The sequence below is a fragment of the Corvus hawaiiensis genome, chromosome 6 (assembly GCF_020740725.1).
Source record: "Corvus hawaiiensis isolate bCorHaw1 chromosome 6, bCorHaw1.pri.cur, whole genome shotgun sequence".
NCBI classification, from domain to species: domain Eukaryota; kingdom Metazoa; phylum Chordata; class Aves; order Passeriformes; family Corvidae; genus Corvus; species Corvus hawaiiensis.
Window position 1 is genome coordinate 65,086,379 of NC_063218.1, and position 23,678 is coordinate 65,110,056.

At 55.3% G+C, this 23,678-nt stretch overlaps 6 protein-coding genes across 7 annotated transcripts in view; 1 reads left to right on the forward strand and 5 right to left on the reverse strand.

Moving 5' to 3' along the window:
* Positions 1–23,678, forward strand: part of LOC125327704 — a 95,335-nt gene that overhangs the window by 14,984 nt on the left and 56,673 nt on the right. Inside the window, exon 9 of the mRNA XM_048307490.1 lies at positions 19,020–19,160. Coding sequence (XP_048163447.1) covers positions 19,020–19,160 — 141 coding nt within the window. The remainder of the gene's footprint in view (positions 1–19,019; positions 19,161–23,678) is intronic.
* Positions 735–3,085, reverse strand: LOC125327355 (mas-related G-protein coupled receptor member H-like). Its single transcript, XM_048306796.1, has 2 exons — positions 2,880–3,085; positions 735–2,099 (listed from the first exon to the last, which is right to left on the reverse strand). The coding sequence occupies exon 2, from the start codon at positions 1,987–1,989 to the stop codon at positions 1,069–1,071; it is 921 nt and encodes a 306-aa protein (XP_048162753.1). The 5' UTR covers positions 1,990–2,099; positions 2,880–3,085; the 3' UTR covers positions 735–1,068.
* On the reverse strand, positions 3,610–4,649 carry LOC125327340 (mas-related G-protein coupled receptor member H-like). Its single transcript, XM_048306778.1, has one exon. The coding sequence runs from the start codon at positions 4,640–4,642 to the stop codon at positions 3,656–3,658; it is 987 nt and encodes a 328-aa protein (XP_048162735.1). The 5' UTR covers positions 4,643–4,649; the 3' UTR covers positions 3,610–3,655.
* LOC125327336 (mas-related G-protein coupled receptor member H-like) lies at positions 5,841–8,872 on the reverse strand. 2 transcript variants are annotated; one of them, XR_007204185.1, is made up of 3 exons: positions 8,267–8,820; positions 7,368–7,483; positions 6,625–6,638 (listed from the first exon to the last, which is right to left on the reverse strand). XR_007204185.1 is itself a non-coding variant. In XM_048306775.1 (2 exons), exon 2 carries the CDS (start codon positions 7,371–7,373, stop codon positions 6,348–6,350), a length of 1,026 nt encoding a protein of 341 aa, XP_048162732.1. In that variant the 5' UTR covers positions 7,374–7,483; positions 8,267–8,872; the 3' UTR covers positions 5,841–6,347. The 2 variants fall into 2 exon arrangements, 1 of the variants encoding a protein (XP_048162732.1); XM_048306775.1 differs by having other exon boundaries at positions 5,841–7,483; positions 8,267–8,872.
* On the reverse strand, positions 11,732–13,099 carry LOC125327351 (mas-related G-protein coupled receptor member X1-like). Its single transcript, XM_048306792.1, has one exon. It carries the CDS (start codon positions 13,010–13,012, stop codon positions 12,068–12,070), a length of 945 nt encoding a protein of 314 aa, XP_048162749.1. The 5' UTR covers positions 13,013–13,099; the 3' UTR covers positions 11,732–12,067.
* Positions 15,027–17,788, reverse strand: LOC125327350 (mas-related G-protein coupled receptor member H-like). The gene is made up of 2 exons (XM_048306791.1): positions 17,185–17,788; positions 15,027–16,417 (listed from the first exon to the last, which is right to left on the reverse strand). The coding sequence occupies exon 2, from the start codon at positions 16,305–16,307 to the stop codon at positions 15,363–15,365; it is 945 nt and encodes a 314-aa protein (XP_048162748.1). The 5' UTR covers positions 16,308–16,417; positions 17,185–17,788; the 3' UTR covers positions 15,027–15,362.

Genomic DNA, 23,678 nt, shown 5'->3' on the forward strand with positions numbered 1-23,678 from the left:
AAGAATTGTCCATATTCAAACTGGCTGCTGATAGGTTCTATCAGGTCCCAGAGGAAGCTGTAAGCACCCCTTAGCAAGGACATCCCTTCCGAGACTGTGCTTGCTCACCTATGACAGGGTAGTACCAAAATGGCAAAGACCAGCACAGCCTGGATTGTGGCTGAAGCTGCTGTGCAGAGTCACTGTTCAGCTCCTCCTGAGGGTGGCCAGGTTCAGGATGGAGGTGCTGAAGGGCTTCCTTGGACATGGATGCTGGGGAACCAGAGGACGGCCCCGTTGTGCAGGACAGCAGCACAACCCCCTAATTTCTGTGCAATCCAATGGTCCAAGCTCCTGGTGACGTCAATTTCCATATTTCCAGCGGGTTTTGGTCACAGGCACAAGAGTTCAGTGGAGTTCACTTCTGAGCCTGCACTTTACTCAGAATGATTTAATTCTGGAATGAAGGAATGTGACAAATTGCCACTCCAAGAGGAAGGGAATGTTGCTGTCCCTGCCCAGCTCTGCAGCCCTACCTGGTGTCTCTTGCCATCACTGGGAATGCAGGGCCGGCTCTGGCGGCCAGAAGGGGAAGGATGCTCCGTGCCATCCCGAGCCCTCTCCTGCCATCCAGAGGCACCAGCCCCGCAGAGATTTGGGGAATCACCGCTGCCCCGTGCTGGCTGTGTCCCCAGGGCTTAACCTGTCCCACCCTGTCCGGGAAAGAGATCCCTCAAAACGCCATGAAACTCATCTGCTGAGCCAAAGGAAACGGAGTTTATTCCCTGGGGCGCAGAGGCAGTGAGGGTCATTCCATGGGGAATAGAGCCAGGGAACAGGACTGAGCCCGGCTGCACTGCTTGGAGCCACGTGGAGCCGGGAGGGAGGAGGAAATCCATGCTCCAATGTGCTCCTGGTGGAGCTTCCCTCCCACATTGCCCTTGGCACTGCCCCTGCTCCTTTCTCCTGCGGGATTACACCAGCACAGGGAGGGTGATCCCGTGGATATTTATGGATCAGTTGGCTCAAGGAATCCCTCAGTCACTGTCCTGGGGTCCTTCAGCAGTGCAGGGGAAGGGATCAACAGGCTCAGATCACCGAGTCCTTGGCCACAGCATTGCTGCTGGGAGTGTTTTCTTCTGGATCCTCAAAGAACCTCCGGAGAGAATTCCTGAGGGATCTCACAGAGCAGGGCCTCTTGTACATCCCTGCCAAGAAGTAGATTATGGGTTTGATGGTGCTGTGGATGCAGGCAAGCAGGAAAACAACCTGTCTTGACACACCGGTGTAACCGAGCTGCTGCAGGATATTCCAGAGGCTCTGGAGGAGAGTGAAGAGTGCAACGAGGAAGACAACGGTGTCACGCCTCTTGGGTTGCTGCTGCTGGGAGCCACTCTTGGCCTTGATGAAAATGATTGATGTGGAAATGACCATGGGTGCACCACAGACGAGCAGGATGAGAGCGAACATGAAGATGAGAGCCACCCGGCAGTGCTCCTGCTCGTGTGATGGGCACAGGAATGTCACCGTGGGAATGGCAGTGATGAGAGCGAAGAAGGCCCAGAATTGGACCCTGTACACCACCCACAGCAGGCGCAGGGGAAGGTCACAGCGGCAGCAGAGCAGGCAGAGGCTGTCCATGTCTGATACGGCGCTGACATCTGTCAGCCGGAACAGCCCCCAGTAGTAGGAGACCATGGACAGCTGGAAAAGGAAACTCAGGTACATCAGGGGCATGATAGGAGAGCAGGACACGTCCTCCAGCAGGAAGAGCAGGGCGGAGGGGAGCGCGAAGAGGAGGAAGAAGAAGTCAGCGACAGCCAGGCTAAAAATGAAGAGAGCACTGCCGGTCATGACCATGAGCCGGAGGACAGCCCCGTTCTCAGCCAGCCCACAGAGGCAGATGGGCAGTGTCACACTGTGTATGGCCACACTGGTGACATCTGTCTCACATGGATCATCTCCTTCGGTGGGTGAGGCCGAAGGTGGGGACACGGAGCTCACCTCCATGGATGGACGCTGGGCAGGCGCTGGGATGTGGCCCCGGCTGTGGTCAGAGTGGATGGGCAGTCAGTGCTTGGAGAATCCAGGGATGGACCAAGCGGCTCCTCAGCAGCTCCCTGCAGAGGGAAGGGTTTGGTGGAGAGAAGTGAGATGTGCAGGGGAGGAGGGCGGTGGGAATGGTGGGGTGGGAGAGGGAGGTGGGAGGGTTGGTCTGTTTGGCAGGAGACTGATAAATAAAATAGGAAATAAAAATATTCAGCTCCCCTGCAGTTGCTGAAAGACCAACCAGCCAAAAAGATAAAAGTATGTGGAAGTGAGCACACAGGATGATAAACGTGGCTGGGGCAGTGCAGGAAGAGATCAGGAGGCCTGCAGTGGTTCTGGGGCAGTTCTGTAACAAGAAGCAACAGCGCATGGCCAAAGGAAAAGTTCAAGGCGAGGTCACCTTTAATATGGCAGCACTCAGTGAATAGGAGCACCAGAGAGCCCTCCTGATGAACCTCCAGGATCATGAAAGGACTCCCAGGAGGAGGTGGATACATGGAAATGAGTCCTAGGACAGTGATGTTTATATATCAGACAAGAACCACGCCTTAATGCCTCTGTGTGTTTCTAATGGATAAAACCCCTGCTGTAAAGTCTCCCCACACACACAGAACAAGGAGAGATCCCCCTGTGTGTCCTGCACAGGTAAAGAATTCCTGCTTGCTCACGCTTCCCATTGTGTTAGAAAGTTTATTCTGGCTCACTTGGGTATTAAGATACAGACAGGATTCAGAGGAAAAGAGGGGGTATCTGGGGAGGGCACTGCGGTCAGCGGGAGAGGGTGGCAGGCACAGAGCAGCTGCAGGAGGAGAGGAAGGTGGGGCAGGGAGGAAGGAGAACATTCCACTGACCTGTTCAGTGTGGGGCAGCAGCAGGCACAGGGGCTCTGTCCCCATCAGCGGCGCTTCCTGGCACCCCTTGCTCCTTTGGGATCCACATCCTAAAGCGGCTCCTCCCAGGCCAGGAACACGAAGGAGAAAGTGCCCAGATCACCAGGAGGTGCCCACTGCTGTCCCACCAGCTCCTCTCCGTGCCCTGTCCTCGTGTTTTTTCCCCAAGGCTCCGTGGGGTCATAGGGCAGTTGAAACCAGTTTTACAACTTTGGCTTTGTCAGAGCTCCACTTCCTTGAAGTTATCTATCTTGAATTTTTTTTTTCTTTACCACAAAGGAATTGACTTTTGTCAAAAAGGTCCACATGAAGAGTTTTGAAAATGGCTCCTCTTTTCCTCCTGATTAGAAACACTCCTTCCCTGCAGAATGTCCCATTCTCCGACTGCCTTCCCTCTCCTGACAGGCTTCTACCTTTCCTCATTTCTCTTCCCTGAGGGGTGACGGTCCATCCAGCAGCAGAGGGATTCTGGTGGTCCTGGTGGCACTGGAATGCTGGCAGTGCTGGTGGGGCAGCTGGCTGCTTGTCCGAAGGAACCATGCCAGGGGGATTTTTGGGATCACAGTCATGAGGGGCACGATCCCTTTGGGGGAACAGTGTTCTAGAAACCAGAAGGGAGGAGGAAAGCCATGCTCCAGTGTGCTCCCTGCAGAGCTTCCCTCCCGCATCGTCCTTGGCACTGCCTCTGCTCCCTTCTCCTGCTGGAATACAGTGCAGGAGGGTGATCCCGTGGATATTTATTGATCTGGTGGCTCAAGGAATCCCTCAGCCACTGCCCCTTGGTCCTCCATCGGTGCAGTTGAAGGGTTCAATGGGCTCAGGGCCCCCATGTCCATGGTGTCATCACTGCTGCAGGCCGTGTTTTCTTCTGACTCCTCGAAGACCTTCTGGAGGGATTTCCTGAGGGACTTCATGGAGCGCTGCCTCCAGCTCTTTGTTACAGAGAAGTAGATGAAGGGGTTGATGGTGCTGTGCATGCAGGCGAACAGGAGAATGACCTGGGAGGACACAGTGGTGTAGCCGAGCTGCTGCAGGAAATTCCAGACACTAATGGGGAGAGTGAGGAGCATAATGAGGAAGACAATGATGTCGAGCCTCTGGAGTTGCTGCTGCTGGCAGCTACCCTTGAAATGGATGAAGAGGATTGCACTGGAAATGACCACGGATGGAGCAAAGACGAGGAAGCTGAGGATGTACAGGGAGATGAGAGCCCCCCGGCAGTGCTCGCGTTCCTGTGACTGGCACAGGGAAGTCACTGCGGAAATGGCAGCGATGACAGCGATGGACAGGGCCCAGAGCAGGGCACTCACCACCACCCATGACAGGTCCTGGGGAAGGTGGCAGAAGTACCCACGTGGGCAGAGGATGGACCTGCACCTCTCGATGCTGATGGCCGTCAGCCGGAACAGCCCTACGCTGTAGAACAACACGAACAGGAGGAAAAGGAAGCTAATGTATGCTGGGGGCATGATGGCAGAGCAGGACAAATCCTCCAGCAGGAAAAGCAGGGAAGAGGGGACCATGAAGATGAGGAAGAGGAAGTCGATAATGGCCAGGTCAAGGATGTAGGCAGTGATGGGTTTCATGGTGTCCCTCTTGATGTGGAAGCCGAGGAACCAGAAGACAGCCGCATTCCCGGCCACCCCACAGAGGCTGATGAGCAGCGTGAAACCGTGTATGGCCATGTCGGTGACATCTATCTCACACAGATCAGCTTCTCCCATGGGTGAGGCAGAAGGTAGGGACATGGAGCTCACCGCCATGGATGGACGCTGGGCAGGCGCTGGGATGTGGCCCCGGCTATGGTCAGAGTGGATGGGCAGTCAGTGCTTGGAGAATCCAGGGATGGACCAAGCAGCTCCTCAGCAGCTCCCTGCAGAGGGAAGGATTCGGTGGAGAGAAGTGAGATGTGCAGGGGAGGAGGGTGGTGGGAATGGTGGGGTGGGAGAGGGAGGTGGGAGGGTTGGTCTGTTTGGCAGGAGACTGATAAATAAAATAGGAAATAAAAATATTCAGCTCCCCTGCAGTTGCTGAAAGACCAACCAGCCAAAAAGATAAAAGGATGTAAAAGTGTGCACACAGGATGATAAACGTGGCTGGGGCAGTGCAGGAACAGATCAGGAGGCCTGCAGTGGTTCTGGGGCAGTTCTGTAACAAGAAGCAACAGCGCATGGCCAAAGGAAAAGTTCAAGGCGAGGTCACCTTTAATATGGCAGCACTCGGTGAATAGGAGCACCAGAGAGCCCTCCTGATGAACCTCCAGGATCATGAAAGGACTCCCAGGAGGAGGTGGATACATGGAAATGAGTCCTAGGACAGTGATGTTTATATATCAGACAAGAACCACGCCTTAATGCCTCTGTGTGTTTCTAATGGATAAAACCCCTGCTGTAAAGTCTCCCCACACACACAGAACAAGGAGAGATCCCCCTGTGTGTCCTGCACAGGTAAAGAATTCCTGCTTCTTCAGGCTTCCCATTGTGTTAGAAAGTTTATTCTGGCTCACTTGGGTATTAAGATACAGACAGGATTCAGAGGAAAAGAGGGGGTATCTGGGGAGGGCACTGCGGTCAGCGGGAGAGGGTGGCAGGCACAGAGCAGCTGCAGGAGGAGAGGAAGGTGGGGCAGGGAGGAAGGAGAACATTCCACTGACCTGTTCAGTGTGGGGCAGCAGCAGGCACAGGGGCTCTGTCCCCATCAGCGGCGCTTCCTGGCTCCCCTTGCTCCTTTGGGATCCACATCCTAAAGCGGCTCCTCCCAGGCCAGGAACACGAAGGAGAAAGTGCCCAGATCACCAGGAGGTGCCCATGCTGTCCCACCAGCTCCTCCCCGTGCCCTGTCCTCGTGTTTTTTCCCCAAGGCTCCATGGGGTCATAGGGCAGTTGAAACCAGTTTTACAACTTTGGCTTTGTCAGAGCTCCACTTCCTTGAAGTTATCTATCTTGAATTTTTTTTTTTCTTTACCACAAAGGAATTGACTTTTGTCAAAAAGGTCCACATGAAGAGTTTTGAAAATGGCTCCTCTTTTCCTCCTGATTAGAAACACTCCTTCCCTGCAGAATGTCCCATTCTCCAACTGCCTTCCCTCTCCTGACAGGCTTCTACCTTTCCTCATTTCTCTTCCCTGAGGGGTGACGGTCCATCCAGCAGCAGAGGGATTCTGGTGGTCCTGGTGGCACTGGAATGCTGGTAGTGCTGGTGGGGCAGCTGGCTGCTTGTCCGAAGGAACCATGCCAGGGGGATTTTTGGGATCACAGTCATGAGGGGCACGATCCCTTTGGGGGAACAGTGTTCTAGAAACCAGAAGGGAGGAGGAAAGCCATGCTCCAGTGTGCTCCCTGCAGAGCTTCCCTCCCGCATCGTCCTTGGCACTGCCCCTGCTCCCTTCTCCTGCTGGAATACAGTGCGGGAGGGTGATCCCGTGGATATTTATTGATCTGGTGGCTCAAGGAATCCCTCAGCCACTGCCCCTTGGTCCTCCATCGGTGCAGTTGAAGGGTTCAATGGGCTCAGGGCCCCCATGTCCATGGTGTCATCACTGCTGCAGGCCGTGTTTTCTTCTGACTCCTCGAAGACCTTCTGGAGGGATTTCCTGAGGGACTTCATGGAGCGCTGCCTCCAGCTCTTTGTTACAGAGAAGTAGATGAAGGGGTTGATGGTGCTGTGCATGCAGGCGAACAGGAGAATGACCTGGGAGGACACAGTGGTGTAGCCGAGCTGCTGCAGGAAATTCCAGACGCTAATGGGGAGAGTGAGGAGCATAATGAGGAAGACAATGATGTCGAGCCTCTGGAGTTGCTGCTGCTGGCAGCTACCCTTGAAATGGATGAAGAGGATTGCACTGGAAATGACCACGGATGGAGCAAAGACGAGGAAGCTGAGGATGTACAGGGAGATGAGAGCCCCCCGGCAGTGCTCGCGTTCCTGTGACTGGCACAGGGAAGTCACTGCGGAAATGGCAGCGATGACAGCGATGGACAGGGCCCAGAGCAGGGCACTCACCACCACCCATGACAGGTCCTGGGGAAGGTGGCAGAAGTACCCACGTGGGCAGAGGATGGACCTGCACCTCTCGATGCTGATGGCCGTCAGCCGGAACAGCCCTACGCTGTAGAACAACACGAACAGGAGGAAAAGGAAGCTAATGTATGCTGGGGGCATGATGGCAGAGCAGGACAAATCCTCCAGCAGGAAAAGCAGGGAAGAGGGGACCATGAAGATGAGGAAGAGGAAGTCGATAATGGCCAGGTCAAGGATGTAGGCAGTGATGGGTTTCATGGTGTCCCTCTTGATGTGGAAGCCGAGGAACCAGAAGACAGCCGCATTCCCGGCCACCCCACAGAGGCTGATGAGCAGCGTGAAACCGTGTATGGCCATGTCGGTGACACCTATCTCACACAGATCGGCTCCATCAGTGGGTGAGGCCGAAGGTGGGAACACGGAGCTCACCTCCATGGATGGACGCTGGGCAGGCGCTGGGATGTGGCCCCGGCTGTGGTCAGAGTGGATGGGCAGTCAGTGCTTGGAGAATCCAGGGATGGACCAAGCAGCTCCTCAGCAGCTCCCTGCAGCGGGAAGGATTCGGTGGAGAGAAGTGAGATGTGCAGGGGAGGAGGGTGGTGGGAATGGTGGGGTGGGAGAGGGAGGTGGGAGGGTTGGTCTGTTTGGCAGGAGACTGATAAATAAAATAGGAAATAAAAATATTCAGCTCCCCTGCAGTTGCTGAAAGACCAACCAGCCAAAAAGATAAAAGGATGTAAAAGTGTACACACAGGATGATAAACGTGGCTGGAGGCAGTGCAGGAACAGATCTGGAGGCCTGCAGTGGTTCTGGGGCAGTTCTGTCACAAGAAACAACAGCGCATGGCCAAAGGAAAAGTTCAAGGCGAGGTCACCTTTAATATGGCAGCACTCGGTGAATAGGAGCACCAGAGACCCCTCCTGATGAACCTCCAGGATCATGAAAGGACTCCCAGGAGGAGGTGGATGCATGGAGATGAGTCCTAGGAAAGGGATGTTTATGTATCAGACAAGAACCACGCCTTAATGCCTCTGTGTGTTTCTAATGGATAAAAACCCCTGCTGTAAAGTCTCCCCCCACACACAGAACAAGGAGAGATCCTCCTGTGTGTCCTGCACAGGTAAAGAATTCCTGCTTCTTCAGGCTTCCCATTCTGTTAGAAAGTTTATTCTGGCTCATTTTGGGTATTAAGATACAGACAGGATGCACAGGAAAAGAGGGGGTATCTGGGGAGGGCACTGCGGTCAGCGGGAGAGGGTGGCAGGCGCAGAGCAGCTGCAGGAGGAGAGGAAGGTGGGGCAGGGAGGAAGGAGAACATTCCACTGACCTGTTCAGTGTGGGGCAGCAGCAGGCACAGGGGCTCTGTCCCCATCAGCGGCGCTTCCTGGCTCCCCTTGCTCCTTTGGGATCCACATCCTAAAGCGGCTCCTCCCAGGCCAGGAACACGAAGGAGAAAGTGCCCAGATCACCAGGAGGTGCCCACTGCTGTCCCACCAGCTCCTCCCCGTGCCCTGTCCTCGTGTTGCTCCCCCAGGCTCCATGGAGTCACGGGGGAGTCAGAAATTGCGACTTTAGGTACGTCCACTTCCTGGGCGTTATTTGTCTTGGCATTTTTTTGCTACAGATGAAGTGGCTTTTGTCAGAAGCCGCACATGAACAATTTTGCAAACGGCTCCTCCTTTCCTCCTAGTTAGAAACACTCCTTCCCTGCAGAATTTCCCATTCTCCGACTGCCTTCCCTCTCCTGACAGGCTTCTACCATTCCTCGTTTCTCTTCCCTGAGGGGTCATGGTCCCTCCAGCAGCAGAGGGATGCTGGTGGTGCTGGTGGCACTGGAATGCTGGCAGTGCTGGCTGTGCCGGCAGTGCTGGTGAGGCAGGTGAGTGCTTGTCAGAAGTAATTCACATTCCAGGAATAGCTCTGGGATCATTGCCCAAACCTTTCCCAGGCCCAAGGAAGCAGAGCTGAGCTGCTCCCCATCCTATCTCCGTCCCATTCTCATTCCTGCTCTCCATCCCCAACCACACCCCGGCCCTCCATCCTCACCCCATCCCATCCCATCCCATCCCATCCCATCCCCATCCCATCCCATCCCATCCCATGCCATCCCATCCCGCGGGTTTCCCGCCCGGCTGTTGCAGTGGGGATCCTGCAACACGCATATATCAAACCAGGAGTCCCGTGGAAAGGAAATATATATGGACAGACAGATTCTTGCTAGCTGTTTCAGAGATGTTTATTTCCCCAGCCGCATGGCCGGAGCTCTGCTCAGGAACTGTTCCAGTCACGGGACCAAGGGTCCTTCTGCCCGCGCAGGGAACACAAACCAACCAATGGGAACGAGGCTGAGCAGGGGCAGGAAACCCCGTGTCTGTGCCCTCAGGGCCCCTCTCCCAGGGCTACACGGCAGGGGAGGGACCCCAACACCTCACCCGTTTTATTTTAATAAAAGGAGAATGAAAACAACTGGATAAACATAACAAGAACCGTTTCAAGACAAAACAAGCCACCCTCCTGAGTCTTTAAATGTCCAAACAGATTCTGTGGAACATCTTAGGACTGACAGAAGGGAGACAGAACTCTGAGCATGCTTTGTGGGGAAACTGAGGCAGGAGAGGGTTTAACTTCTTCCCTCCCCCTTTTCATCCCCCACTCGGCATTGGAAAGGGATTTTTGGGGAAACAATTGGCAAAAGCATGGTTTTGTGAGGGAAACCATGGATGAAAAAACGGATTGGGAATACACTGGGGGTAATAGGACATAGGGTAAAAGGGAAAGGTGGGATTAGGAAAGGGAAACTGTAGGGGGGGCTTACAATGGAGATACTGTCTAACATGACTACGATTTTTTGCATATATACTGCCTTTTACAGGAACACCATCAGGCCCAGTGACCTGCGATGCTTGTAACCCTTTTCTCCCTAGTACAATATTAAATTCCACCACCTCTCCATCTCCCAAGCTTGGGATCCATTTTTCAGGGTTATTCTTTTTAATAGCAGTTCTATGCACGAATATGTCTTGCTGGTTGTCACACCTTGTTATAAAACCATAATTTTGCTTAACATTATACCATTTTACTATCCCTAAGGTCTTAGTTACTATGATCTTTTCCTTTTTCCGAGTGGCTGCTGTTTTCTGTCTCGCTGCGTCTTTGCTCTCTCCTTCGGTCGCTCCCGTGTTGGAATTGTCGGAGCTGCTGGTGCCTGCGCGCTCTTCCCGGGGTCGCGTTCGGGGCTGCGCGGGCCGGGCCGGGCCGTGCCGCTCAGTTCTCCGTGCGTCGCCTCCTCTGGTCACAGCTTCGCTGCCGATGCCAGGCGCTGTACCCACATCTCGGCCGGGCCCCCGAGCGATGACCCCCCCGCGCCCTGCTCCAGCGCGTGTTTCGGTTCGGCGCGGCTCCGCTCCACCGCAGCCGGCCACCACCCGCGCGCCGCCCCTCTCGGCCGGGCATTCACAGGGCTCGCTCCACCACGCACTGCGCGGGACCGGACGGGCACCGCCGGGTCCCGCCGCTCCCGCCGCGCCTCGCTCCGCCGCCGACACTGCGGCTCGCGTGGCTCCGCCCGCGCGCGGGAACTGCCTCGCTGCTGCTCGCAGAGCGCTCGGTGCACGTGGCCTGGGCCGCACGGTCCCTGCGCCACGCTTCCCTTCGCCAGGACACAGCTGACATTGCTCAACAGTCTCGGTAACTAAATAATATTCACGAAAATATTCTTCCATCGGCATATATTTTGACTCCAGTATTAACTGTGTCCAAACGGTTTTCCAAAAGCCCTTGGTAAGAATTAAATCCCAAGAAACATAGAAAAAGTTCTTAAACAACCATGCCAGGAAGTGTTTCAGTTCTTTTTGAGCTTGAATCAAGCTAAAATTTACAAATCGTTGTTCAAGAATCATTTTAAGTTTAAGAAAAATGTCCATATGCGGCTCTGAGAGCCAAGAGTCTTCCCACGGTTCCTCCATAGTTTAGATATGGAATAGCAAAGCAAAACCAAGAAGAGGAATCCAAAGTTTCCAGGGTTTACTCACACAAATCAGTCGCTTAGGGATCGGGGATCGTTCTGCTCTCAATTCTCCACCATTTGTTGCAGTGGGGATCCTGCAACACGCATATATCAAACCAGGAGTCCCGTGGAAAGGAAATATATATGGACAGACAGATTCTTGATAGATGTTTCAGAGATGTTTATTTCTCCAGCCGCATGGCCGGAGCTCTGCCCAGGAACTGTTCCAGTCACGGGACCAAGGGTCCTTCTGCCCGCGCAGGGAACACAAACCAACCAATGGGAACGAGGCTGAGCAGGGGCAGGGAAACCCCGTGTCTGTGCCCTCAGGGCCCCTCTCCCAGGGCTACACGGCAGGGGAGGGACCCCAACACCCGGCAGCCTCTCCCCACCTTGAAGCGCTGCCCGTCGGGCTCTGCTGCTCTCCAGCGCGGACATTTGGGATCGGCAGCATCCAGAGCCTTCCTGACCCCTCCTGACCCCTCGCACATGCCCAGACCCCCCCGGGGCCGCCTTCCCCCCGACAGCCCCGCTCCTGCCCCGCTCCAGCCGGGACCAGGCACATCTTTGCCGTGGCACTCCCGGAGCAGCCGGGGCCGTGCTGAGCCCCTGGGCCATCCTGCCCGTGCCGCCTGTGCCGGTGCCAGCCCAGCTCCGGGCACTCGGCATCACGGGGGCTCCGGGCAGCACCAGCCGTGGCCGTGTCCCCTCCCTCCACCCACATTCCCGGCTGGCAGCAGGAGCCAGAGGCAGCCGGGGAGCGCTGGCAGAGGGGGCCAAGGCAGCTCAGGTTTCAGGAGCTGTTTATTGATATCAGACTGCAGAGGGATGCAGGAACCACGGCAGGGGGATTTTAGGGATCACGGCTGTGTGGAGCACAATCCCTTTGGGGGAACAGTGCTCTAAGGCCTGTGAGGGAGGAGGAAATCCATGCTCCAATGTGCTCCTGGTGGAGCTTCCCTCCCACATTGCCCTTGGCACTGCCCCTGCTCCTTTCTCCTGCGGGATTACACCAGCACAGGGAGGGTGATCCCGTGGATATTTATTGATCTGGTGGCTCAAGGAAACCCTCAGCCACTGTCCCAAGATCCTTCAGATGTGCAGGGGAAGGGATCAACAGGCTCAGATCACCATGTCCATGCCCACAGCATTGCTGCTGGGAGTGGTTTTTTCTTGCTCCTCAAAGACTGTCCGGAGGGATTCCCTGAGGAACCTCACGGTACAGAGCGTCCAGCACCTCCCCACAGAGCAGTGCCTCCAGGAACTCCCCACTGAGAAGTAGATGAAGGGTTTGATGCTGCTGTTGATGCAGGCGAGCAGGAAAAAAACCTGTCTTGACACACCGGTGTAACCGAGCTGCTGCAGGAAATTCCAGAGGCTGAGGAAGAGAGTGAAGAGCACAATGAGGAAGACAACGATGTCGCGCCTCTCGGGTTGCTGCTGCTGGGAGCCACACTTGGCTTTAACGATGTCAATTGTGCGGGTGATGACCAAGGGTGCAGTAATGAGGAGCAGGATGACAACGAACATGGAGATGAGAGCCACCCGGCAGTGCTCCTGCTCTTGTGATGGGCACATCATTGTCACCGTGGGAATGACAGTGAAGAGAGCGAAGAAGGCCCAGAATTGGGCACTGTCAACTACCCACAGCAGGCGCAGGGGAGGGTGGCACCAGCAGAGCTGGAAGAGCTTTCTCAGGTTGATAATCACGCTGAGGCGGGCCAGGCGGTAGAGCCCCCAGTAGTAGGAGACCACTGACAGCTGGAAAAGGAAGCTCACGTACACCTGGGGCAGGATAGGAGAGCAGGACACGTCCTCCAGCAGGAAGAGCAGGGCAGAGGGGAGTGCGAAGAGGAGGAAGATGAAGTCAACAGCAGCCAGGTCAAAGATGCGGGTGTTGTGGGCTTTCAGTGTGAGGAGCCGGAGGACGGCCCCGTTCCCAGCCAGCCCACAGAGGCAGATGAGCAGTGTCACAATGTGTATGGCCACACTGGTGACATCTATCTCACATGGATCATCCCCTTCAGTGGGTGAAGCCGAAGGTGGGAACACAGAGCTCACCGCCATGGATGGGCGCTGGGCAGGCGCTGGGATGTGGCCCTGGCTGTGGTCAGAGTGGATGGGCAGTCAGTGCTTGGAGAATCCAGGGATGGACCAAGCGGCTCCTCAGCAGCTCCCTGCAGCGGGAAGGATTCGGTGGAGAGAAGTGAGATGTGCAGGGGAGGAGGGTGGTGGGAATGGTGGGGTGGGAGAGGGAGGTGGGAGGGTTGGTCTGTTTGGCAGGAGACTGATAAATAAAATAGGAAATAAAAATATTCAGCTCCCCTGCAGTTGCTGAAAGACCAACCAGCCAAAAAGATAAAAGTATGTGGAAGTGTGCACACAGGATGATAAACGTGGCTGGGGCAGTGCAGGAACAGATCAGGAGGCCTGCAGTGGTTCTGGGGCAGTTCTGTCGCAAGAAGCAACAGCGCATGGCCAAAGGAAAAGTTCAAGGCGAGGTCACCTTTAATAAGGCAGCACTCAGTGAATAGGAGCACCAGAGAGCCCTCCTGATGAACCTCCAGGATCATGAAAGGACTTCCAGGCGGAGATGAGTCCTAGGAAAGTGATGTTTATGTATCAGACAATAAATATGTTTGAATGCCTGTGTGTGGTTATAATGGATAAAAACTTTGCCATAAAGTCTCCCCACACAGAGAACCAGGGAGAGATCCTCCTGTGTGTCCTGCACAGGTAAAGAATTCCTGCTTCCTCACACTTCCCATTGTGTTAGAAAGTTTGTTCTGGCCCATTTTGGTATCAAGATGCAGAATTGAAGAGCAGGGAGGAGCAGGGAAGAGCTGGGGAGGGCACTGCGGTCACCGGGAGAGGGTGGCAGGAACAGAGCAGCTGCAGGAGGAGAGGAAGGTGGGGCAGGGAGGAAGGAGAACATTCCACTGACCTGTTCAGTGTGGGGCAGCAGCAGGCACAGGGGCTCTGTCCCCATCAGCGGCGCTTCCTGGCTCCCCTTGCTCCTTTGGGATCCACATCCTAAAGCGGCTCCTCCCAGGCCAGGAACACGAAGGAGAAAGTGCCCAGATCACCAGGAGGTGCCCACTGCTGTCCCACCAGCTCCTCTCCGTGCCCTGTCCTCGTGTTGCTTCCCCAGGCTGGGTGGGGTCACGGGAGAGTCGTAAATTGTGACTTTGGGTACGTCAGAGCTCCACTTGCCCGGAGTTTTTATCTTGCGGCTTTTTGCTACAGAGGAAGTGGCTTTTGTCAGAAGCCCCACATGAACAATTTTGCGAAGGCTCCTGATTTCCCCCTGGTTAGAAACACTCCTTTCCTGCAGAATGTCCCATTCCCCAACTGCCTTCCCTCTCATGACAGGCTTCTACCATTCCTCATTTTTCTTCCCTGAGGCGTCATGGTCCCTCCAGCAGCAGAGGGATGCTGGTGGTGCTGGTGGCACTGGAATGCTGGCAGTGCTGGTGAGGCAGCTGGCTGCTTGTCAGAAGTAATTCCCATTCCGAGAACAGCTCCAGGATCATTGCCAAAACCTCCCCCAGGCCCAAGGAAGCAGAGCTGAGCTGCTCCCCATCCCATCCCATCCCATCCCATCCCATCCCATCCCATCCCATCCCATCCCATCGCATCCCATCCCATCCCATCCCGCAGGTTTCCTGCCCGGCAGCCTCTTCCCACCTTGAAGCGCTGCCCGTCGGGCTCTGCTGCTCTCCAGCGCGGACATTTGGGATCGGCAGCATCCAGAGCCTTCCTGACCCCTCCTGACCCCTCGCACACGCCCAGACCCCCCCGGGGCCGCCTTCCCCCCGACAGCCCCGCTCCTGCCCCGCTCCAGCCGGGACCAGGCACATCTTTGCCGTGGCACTCCCGGAGCAGCCGGGGCCGTGCTGAGCCCCTGGGCCATCCTGCCCGTGCCGCCTGTGCCGGTGCCAGCCCAGCTCCGGGCACTCGGCATCACGGGGGCTCCGGGCAGCACCAGCCGTGGCCGTGTCCCCGCCCTCCACCCACATTCCCGGCTGGCAGCAGGAGCCAGAGGCAGCCGGGGAGCGCTGGCAGAGGGGGCCAAGGCAGCTCAGGTTTCAGGAGCTGTTTATTGATATCAGACTGCAGAGGGATGCAGGAACCACGGCAGGGGGATTTTAGGGATCACGGCTGTGTGGAGCACAATCCCTTTGGGGGAACAGTGCTCTAAGGCCTGTGAGGGAGGAGGAAATCCATGCTCCAATGTGCTCCTGGTGGAGCTTCCCTCCCACATTGCCCTTGGCACTGCCCCTGCTCCTTTCTCCTGCGGGATTACACCAGCACAGGGAGGGTGATCCCGTGGATATTTATTGATCTGGTGGCTCAAGGAAACCCTCAGCCACTGTCCCAAGATCCTTCAGATGTGCAGGGGAAGGGATCAACAGGCTCAGATCACCATGTCCATGCCCACAGCATTGCTGCTGGGAGTGGTTTTTTCTTGCTCCTCAAAGACTGTCCGGAGGGATTCCCTGAGGAACCTCACGGTACAGAGCGTCCAGCACCTCCCCTCAGAGCAGGGCCTCCAGGAACTCCCCACTGAGAAGTAGATGAAGGGTTTGATGCTGCTGTTGATGCAGGCGAGCAGGAAAAAAACCTGTCTTGACACACCGGTGTAACCGAGCTGCTGCAGGAAATTCCAGAGGCTGAGGAAGAGAGTGAAGAGCACAATGAGGAAGACAACGATGTCGCGCCTCTCGGGTTGCTGCTGCTGGGAGCCACACTTGGCTTTAACGATGTCAATTGTGCGGGTGATGACCAAGGGTGCAGTAATGAGGAGCAGGATGACAACGAACATGGAGATGAGAGCCACCCGGCAGTGCTCCTGCTCTTGTGATGGGCACATCATTGTCACCGTGGGAATGACAGTGAAGAGAGCGAAGAAGGCCCAGAATTGGGCACTGTCAACTACCCACAGCAGGCGCAGGGGAGGGTGGCACCAGCAGAGCTGGAAGAGCTTTCTCAGGTTGATAATCACGCTGAGGCGGGCCAGGCGGTAGAGCCCCCAGTAGTAGGAGACCACTGACAGCTGGAAAAGGAAGCTCACGTACACCTGGGGCAGGATAGGAGAGCAGGACACGTCCTCCAGCAGGAAGAGCAGGGCAGAGGGGAGTGCGAAGAGGAGGAAGATGAAGTCAACAGCAGCCAGGTCAAAGATGCGGGTGTTGTGGGCTTTCAGTGTGAGGAGCCGGAGGACGGCCCCGTTCCCAGCCAGCCCACAGAGGCAGATGAGCAGTGTCACACTGTGTATGGCCACACTGGTGACATCTATCTCACATGGATCATCCCCTTCAGTGGGTGAAGCCGAAGGTGGGAACACAGAGCTCACCGCCATGGATGGGCGCTGGGCAGGCGCTGGGATGTGGCCCTGGCTGTGGTCAGAGTGGATGGGCAGTCAGTGCTTGGAGAATCCAGGGATGGACCAAGCGGCTCCTCAGCAGCTCCCTGCAGCGGGAAGGATTCGGTGGAGAGAAGTGAGATGTGCAGGGGAGGAGGGTGGTGGGAATGGTGGGGTGGGAGAGGGAGGTGGGAGGGTTGGTCTGTTTGGCAGGAGACTGATAAATAAAATAGGAAATAAAAATATTCAGCTCCCCTGCAGTTGCTGAAAGACCAACCAGCCAAAAAGATAAAAGTATGTGGAAGTGTGCACACAGGATGATAAACGTGGCTGGGGCAGTGCAGGAACAGATCAGGAGGCCTGCAGTGGTTCTGGGGCAGTTCTGTAACAAGAAGCAACAGCGCATGGCCAAAGGAAAAGTTCAAGGCGCGGTCACCTTTAATATGGCAGCACTCAGTGAATAGAAGCACCAGAGAGCCCTCCTGATGAACCTCCAGGATCATGAAAGGACTTCCAGGCGGAGATGAGTCCTAGGAAAGTGATGTTTATGTATCAGACAATAAATATGTTTGAATGCCTGTGTGTGGTTATAATGGATAAAAACTTTGCCATAAAGTCTCCCCACACAGAGAACCAGGGAGAGATCCTCCTGTGTGTCCTGCACAGGTAAAGAATTCCTGCTTCCTCACACTTCCCATTGTGTTAGAAAGTTTGTTCTGGCCCATTTTGGTATCAAGATGCAGAATTGAAGAGCAGGGAGGAGCAGGGAAGAGCTGGGGAGGGCACTGCGGTCACCGGGAGAGGGTGGCAGGAACAGAGCAGCTGCAGGAGGAGAGGAAGGTGGGGCAGGGAGGAAGGAGAACATTCCACTGACCTGTTCAGTGTGGGGCAGCAGCAGGCACAGGGGCTCTGTCCCCATCAGCGGCGCTTCCTGGCTCCCCTTGCTCCTTTGGGATCCACATCCTAAAGCGGCTCCTCCCAGGCCAGGAACACGAAGGAGAAAGTGCCCAGATCACCAGGAGGTGCCCACTGCTGTCCCACCAGCTCCTCTCCGTGCCCTGTCCTCGTGTTGCTTCCCCAGGCTGGGTGGGGTCACGGGAGAGTCGTAAATTGTGACTTTGGGTACGTCAGAGCTCCACTTGCCCGGAGTTTTTATCTTGCGGCTTTTTGCTACAGAGGAAGTGGCTTTTGTCAGAAGCCCCACATGAACAATTTTGCAAAGGCTCCTGATTTCCCCCTGGTTAGAAACACTCCTTTCCTGCAGAATGTCCCATTCCCCAACTGCCTTCCCTCTCATGACAGGCTTCTACCATTCCTCATTTTTCTTCCCTGAGGCGTCATGGTCCCTCCAGCAGCAGAGGGATGCTGGTGGTGCTGGTGGCACTGGAATGCTGGCAGTGCTGGCAGTGCTGGTGAGGCAGCTGGCTGCTTGTCAGAAGTAATTCCCATTCCGAGAACAGCTCCAGGATCATTGCCAAAACCTCCCCCAGGCCCAAGGAAGCAGAGCTGAGCTGCTCCCCATCCCATCCCATCCCATCCCCATCCCATCCCATCCCATCCCATCCCATCCCATCCCATCCCATCCCATCCCATCCCATCCCGCAGGTTTCCTGCCCGGCAGCCTCTTCCCACCTTGAAGCGCTGCCCGTCGGGCTCTGCTGCTCTCCAGCGCGGACATTTGGGATCGGCAGCATCCAGAGCCTTCCTGACCCCTCCTGACCCCTCGCACACGCCCAGACCCCCCCGGGGCCGCCTTCCCCCCGACAGCCCCGCTCCTGCCCCGCTCCAGCCGGGACCAGGCACATCTTTGCCGTGGCACTCCCGGAGCAGCCGGGGCCGTGCTGAGCCCCTGGGCCATCCTGCCCGTGCCGCCTGTGCCGGTGCCAGCCCAGCTCCGGGCACTCGGGACCATGGGTGCTCCAGGCAGGTGAATGTGGCCTAGGAACAGCTCTGTGGTCAAGGGAGCAGCAGAGGAACTGAAGGATGCTCTTCCCCGGCACAGCTGCTGCTTTGTGCTCTGGGGCAGCGCTGCCGCTGCTGGGCTTCCTCGGGGAAAACAGCTCCTTTAGGATGGGCTTTGCTGCAAAGCTTTCCCTGAGCTGGGTGTCTGCAAGAGGCAGAGTCGGGATACCAGTGTCAGGAGTTTTCCATGGTTTCCGGCCTCTTGGACACAGCACGTTCCGGGCAATTTGCCAGCGTGAGGCAGAGCAAAATGGGTGCAAGTGGACCCTGCAAATGCAGTTCAGGCAGACGTTGATCTTTTAACTTTTCCATGGCAGGTGCGAATTCTGGGGCATTTGGGAGTCTGCCTTGACTTGCAGGGATTGAAGGGTTTAGGTGTGGAATTGTTTGGCCAGCTTGCTCCAAGGCATGGTGTACTTCTGGAAGTGCCCCACAGCTCCCAGGCCCGAGGGGCTGCTGGCTGGGTGCTGGTTCTGCTCTGCCCTGGGAACTGGGAGCCCCTGGGAGGGCTGGGGGTGACACCTGCACATGGGCTGGGGAAGCCTGAACTGGGATATTTCCCCCCCTGACGTTGGGTACCGAGGCACTAGGAAAGCCCAGGGCTCCAGGATGTTTGAATGTATCTAAAGGTACACCTGGACCTTTGCCCTGTGCAACTCTTGAGTTTCTGCCGACTCTCCTGAATTGAGGCTACTGAGGGCGGTGGAAGATAATTTGTCTCGTTCTGTGCTTCTCTGTTGTTTTTAGCTCCTGCTTGAATTTGAACATAACCTTTTCCTCTCAAGGTCACCGGCGAGCCTGGGACAGGACCTGAGCCAGAGCTTGTTGGGCCCTGGCAGCGAGAGGCTAGCAGCAAATGGTGCTGGAGAGTTTTTGGGAGCGCTGTGGGTGAGTCTCGTTTGGTGCTGCCCTTTGTTCCTGGGGGGCACTGGCGGAGCGCGCTGGGGCCGCGCCACATCGGTGCCCAGCTGGGCGCAGGCGCTTGCCCCTTGCAGCCCTGGTGGGTGAGAGCTGCACCTACCCTGCTGCTGGCACAGGAGGCAGAGCTGGGCCAGGGCAGCTGCTCCGCTGCGTGGGTGCAGAACTCGCGGGTTCCTCTCTCTCCCCGGGGCGCTCCGGCTGCTGCAGCTCTTTGGCCCAGGCCCCTGAGAGGCGCTGGGCTATTGCTGGCCCATGGCTCCCAGAGGTGCCCGTGTGTGGAGGGCCAGGGCGCTGTGCTGGGTCCGGGCAAGGTTTTGGCTGTGACATGGCCGGTGCCCGTGAGATGGGGGTGAACTCTCAGCACAGGAGTTCATTGGGTTAGTTGTTTGCCTGAGGAAAATGTCCACTGAATTAGTTGGAGCCCTCAGATTTCGATGAACCTTTTTTCTAGAGTTAATGACTCCATAGAAGTAAACCAAGTAATTGAATCAGTGTGGCACAAATTTCAGGAGCAGTTTGGGATATGCAGCTGCACCTGATTATGTTGGGCAGGCTGGTGGGAAGGGCTTTCTCCCAGGCCTGGGCATCCTCAAGACACCTCAAGGATGGTTTTTAAACATTTGTTGTCTTTTGTTTCCCAGCCCAGGGCCAAGCTGGAGAAAAGGTAGAGAGAGTGGCAAGTGGGAGTCCCATGTTTAGATCTGCCTTTGGATTCCAGTTCCTCCCGGGGGGTCTGTGCTGCTCAAAGTACAAAGGAAGGAGATGTTGGAGTACCTGTTTGTTCCCCTGTGGAGCTTGGAAGAGATGCTGAGGGTGAAATTCCAGGGAAGCTGCGCTTGCAGAGCGACTGGAGTGCGAAGCAGTGGCAGCTGTTTGCCGTGGGCCGGTTTCCCCCCTTCGCTTGGGTTCCCTGCTGCTCCTGGGAATCCCTCAGCACCTTTGCTTTTGCAAGTGCTTTGCTGAAGGGTTTCTGAATGTGGCAGTGAGCTTCTCTGTTCCTGTTTATATGGAGGATCTGTTTCAGGAAATGTCTCCTTATCTGGATGGATTCACAAGTTCCTGTTAAAGGTTAATTGCAGTGAAGAAAAGGAAAAGAAGCCAATAGCCTGGACTGGGATGCCCCAGGCCCCTGCCAAGCACAGGGGTTGTTGCTGGGTGTTTATTCTCCAGTCCTGTGTGCTCAGGCCTTGTTCTGAACGGCTCAGCCATAAATGCCACTGCAGGAAGAACAGGAAATCCCACTGTTCCTGTGGAGCGTTTGTCTGCACTGACTTTGTGCTGCAGCCTGAACCGTGTCCTAAATGTTAGGTTTGAATTAATGCAGATGGTCCAGGATTGTGTGTTCAGAGTTGCTGGTTTAGGCATGGCCAGGTCTGGATTTGCATTTGTGGGCACTGAGTGTTCCTTGTGTCAGCTTTAGGTCTGGATTGGTGGGAATTGTCGGAGAAAAGAGAAGGGAACTGAAATGCACAGCTCTGTTCTTGGAGAAATGATCAGGATGGGAGAAAAGAGGGTGTGGAACTGCTGGGAGCTCCTGGAGTGAGGGAAAGGATGCAAGAGGTGGAAACAAAAGCTGTGGAACAAAGCCAGAAAAGGGGGCAGAGCAGGGCAGTCACCACGGAGGGGGAAAGAGGGAAAGAATCCCTGCTCCAGGAATGCAGCAGAGGCCAGCAGAGGATCATTTGGCATCCACTGCTCTCAGTGGGATTCTAATAAGGAAGGTCCAAGGGAATGATTTGTTTGTTCTTAGGTTTGGAATGAAAGGTGCTCTTGCAGAGGGGAATATTCACCTGTTAAAATTCTGTGGGATAAAGGAAAAGAGGGAGGCAGCAGCTGGGGAATGAACGGGTGGATTTTTGGTGGATACAGGCAAAGGCATGAGAAGGGGCTCTTAGGTAAAATACACTTCATGGGTAGCACCAGGAAAAGCTCCAGCTGCCCATTTTCCCAAGCTCTGACATTCCAGAGGAGTAAACAGTGGTCAGCACATCAATTTCTCTATTCCTTGGATGCCCAGGGCTTTGTTGGGAAGAGGTGACACTTGGAAAGGAATAAATCCAGGGACGTAATTCCTGATAGTGAGGCCCTGGTTTTGATATCCTTCCAGCACCCAAACACAACAGAGGGAATCCTGGAGGAGGTGGAAAACGCTGTCACTCCATCAGTGGAATTCCTGGGCAATGGAAAGCAGCAGAAGCAGCAAGAACAGAGTTGGAAGCAGGCTCCAGCCGGGTAAGGCAGACACCAAATCCTTTGGAATTAGAAGTGGGCAGGGGTGGGAAGAATTAATTCTTACATTTGTAGCCCATGGATTCCTGAGCAGGATCCTGGCAGGGAAGACTGCAGGGATCAGACTGGGGACTGTTCCCAGCTGGGGGCAGCGAGCCTTGGAATTGGCTGAAGGGAAGAAAGAGGGATCCTTTGAGCACAAGGATCAGCTGTCAAATGCGGAGATGGCATCAGACAATTCCTGGGGAGGGTTTCGTTCCTGGGCCAAATCCATCTCCTGCCTTGTGAAGGAGCTCAGAGATCTGGGAAGAGCCCAAGCAACGCAGGGAATGCACTGGCAGATAAAACTGCCGGGGAACGGTGGGGAAAAGCATCCGAACAGGGGGCCTCGTTTTGTACAGGAACGGTACAAAAAATGTCCAAAAGAGCAGGAATCCAATGGGATTTTACGTATTCCTCGGAGGCCACAATCCAGTGGGAAGGCTGAGAGAAGGAAGCAAAGCCTAAAAAGGCAAATGAGCCAAATCTGCCCAAAGCCTCCAATGGCCACATTCCCTGGCATTGCTGAGGACTTCAGCCGAGCTCCAGGCAAAAGGTGAGCCCCTATGGAATCCTTTCTGGGAGACCATATCCAGCTGGGACCCTTCCTGGAGAAGGCCATGGGATATGGGTTATCCCAGGTCCAGAGAATATGTCATTTCCTTGGAAAAACACTTGGATCACTGCATCACTTTCTTGTTTTAGGCTCACCAGTCAGCCGGGCTATCCAAGTCCATCCTCCCCAGCGGGGAGAGCCGGGAGCACGTCCGGCCATGGAGAATTTCTGGGAGAGCCCTGGAGAAGAAAGAAGGCTCCAGCTTCACAGATCCGTGTCATAACCCATCCTGTCGGCCGCTCCTGTTTGATCCCGGTGCATTTGTCCTCTTGGATTCAACCTGAGCAGCGCTAATTGCTGGCAATTAAGCAGCCTTTGGTACTTCTTTTCCACGAAACCTCTCCATCCTGCCCTTCAATCCTGTTGCAAACACGGGGAAAACCCAAAACTCCATTTTTTCCCCTCTCCCCTTCACTTTTTCTCCTCTTTTCCTGCCAGGCTTTGGGCTATCCAGGCTTGCATGTGGATTAGGCAGAGCACCCTGTAAGCTCAGCTCCAGGTGGGATTGCAGCAATGTTGGAAGCACCAGGGATTCTCCCAAGGTTTGGTGTGAGGAGCTGCATCTTGGGAGGGGCTGGGATTTTGTGCATTTCTGGGGTTTTTTCTCCTGTTTGCCTTTTGGGCTGCCTCAGAGAAAAGGCTGAAAACTGAAGAAACGGAAGGGGGTTCCCAAATTCCTTTCCAGCCCTTCAGAGGAGGCACAAATCCACGTGGAGCTGAGGAAAGGGATGTGAGGAGAATGGCAATAATGGAGCCTTGGGACTCTGCACTTCATTCTTTTCACGTGTTTGGAGGTGCAGGAAATGCCAAACCCCACAGGAATTCTGTGTCTGTAACATCGGGTGCAACCTCTTGAAACCCAAGTGCTCCGAGTGGGGTTTTCCCAAGGGTAAATCCCGATGTGACATGGCAAAGCTTCAGTGAGGATTTCCAGGCTTGACTGCACATCTTTTGGGAAAGCTCAGTAGCCAAACAAGATCAGATTTCTGTCGGATTTGGATCAAACGTGGCGTTTAAATCTGGGACAGCTCAGCTCCCCGGGTGGGAAAGTGCTTGGAGTAGCCAAGCTGAGCCGTTTTTGAGAATTCCAAGCGTTGTGTCCTTACGCTCCTTAATACAGCGTTTAAATAATTGATCCTGAATGGAGCCAGTATCAGAGGGATTTGTTAGAGGGGCAGGGATGTTTTTTCACGTGGCAGCATGTCGGGATAGTCAAGACTCCTTATGTCAGAATTAATTGGTCTTCCTTCTTTTCCCTTTTGTTCTTTCTAGCTTGTGGCTGAGTGGGGAGAATATTTGGGATAAAGAAACGAAATGCCCGAGGGAAGCTTCGTGTTCCCGTGGGGATGCTTTAGGCGCGTGCAGCTTCTGAGCTGCACCGAAAGCTGAGGCTCCCACGGAAGCCTTCCGAAGCTGGAAGGGCCGGGGAAGAGAATTCCAGGAGAGGTGTGGGAAGCGCTTTCTGCCAGGTCTGGACAGCACCGAGGTGGGAATGACTTCAAAGTGTTCCTTGTCCCTGTCCTGTTCCCAGCCCAGGACAAAGTTGGTGTTCCCTGAGCGGCTGCGGTTCCCTGGATGTGGCAGGAGGAGGTCTCTGCCGG

Bases quoted from the DNA above. Each gene is read 5' to 3' on its own strand.
- LOC125327355 (XM_048306796.1), bottom strand. From the start codon at position 1,989: ATGGAGGTGAGCTCCGTGTCCCCACCTTCGGCCTCACCCACCGAAGGA.
- LOC125327340 (XM_048306778.1), bottom strand. From the start codon at position 4,642: ATGGGAGAAGCTGATCTGTGTGAGATAGATGTCACCGACATGGCCATA.
- LOC125327336 (XM_048306775.1), bottom strand. From the start codon at position 7,373: ATGGAGGTGAGCTCCGTGTTCCCACCTTCGGCCTCACCCACTGATGGA.
- LOC125327351 (XM_048306792.1), bottom strand. From the start codon at position 13,012: ATGGCGGTGAGCTCTGTGTTCCCACCTTCGGCTTCACCCACTGAAGGG.
- LOC125327350 (XM_048306791.1), bottom strand. From the start codon at position 16,307: ATGGCGGTGAGCTCTGTGTTCCCACCTTCGGCTTCACCCACTGAAGGG.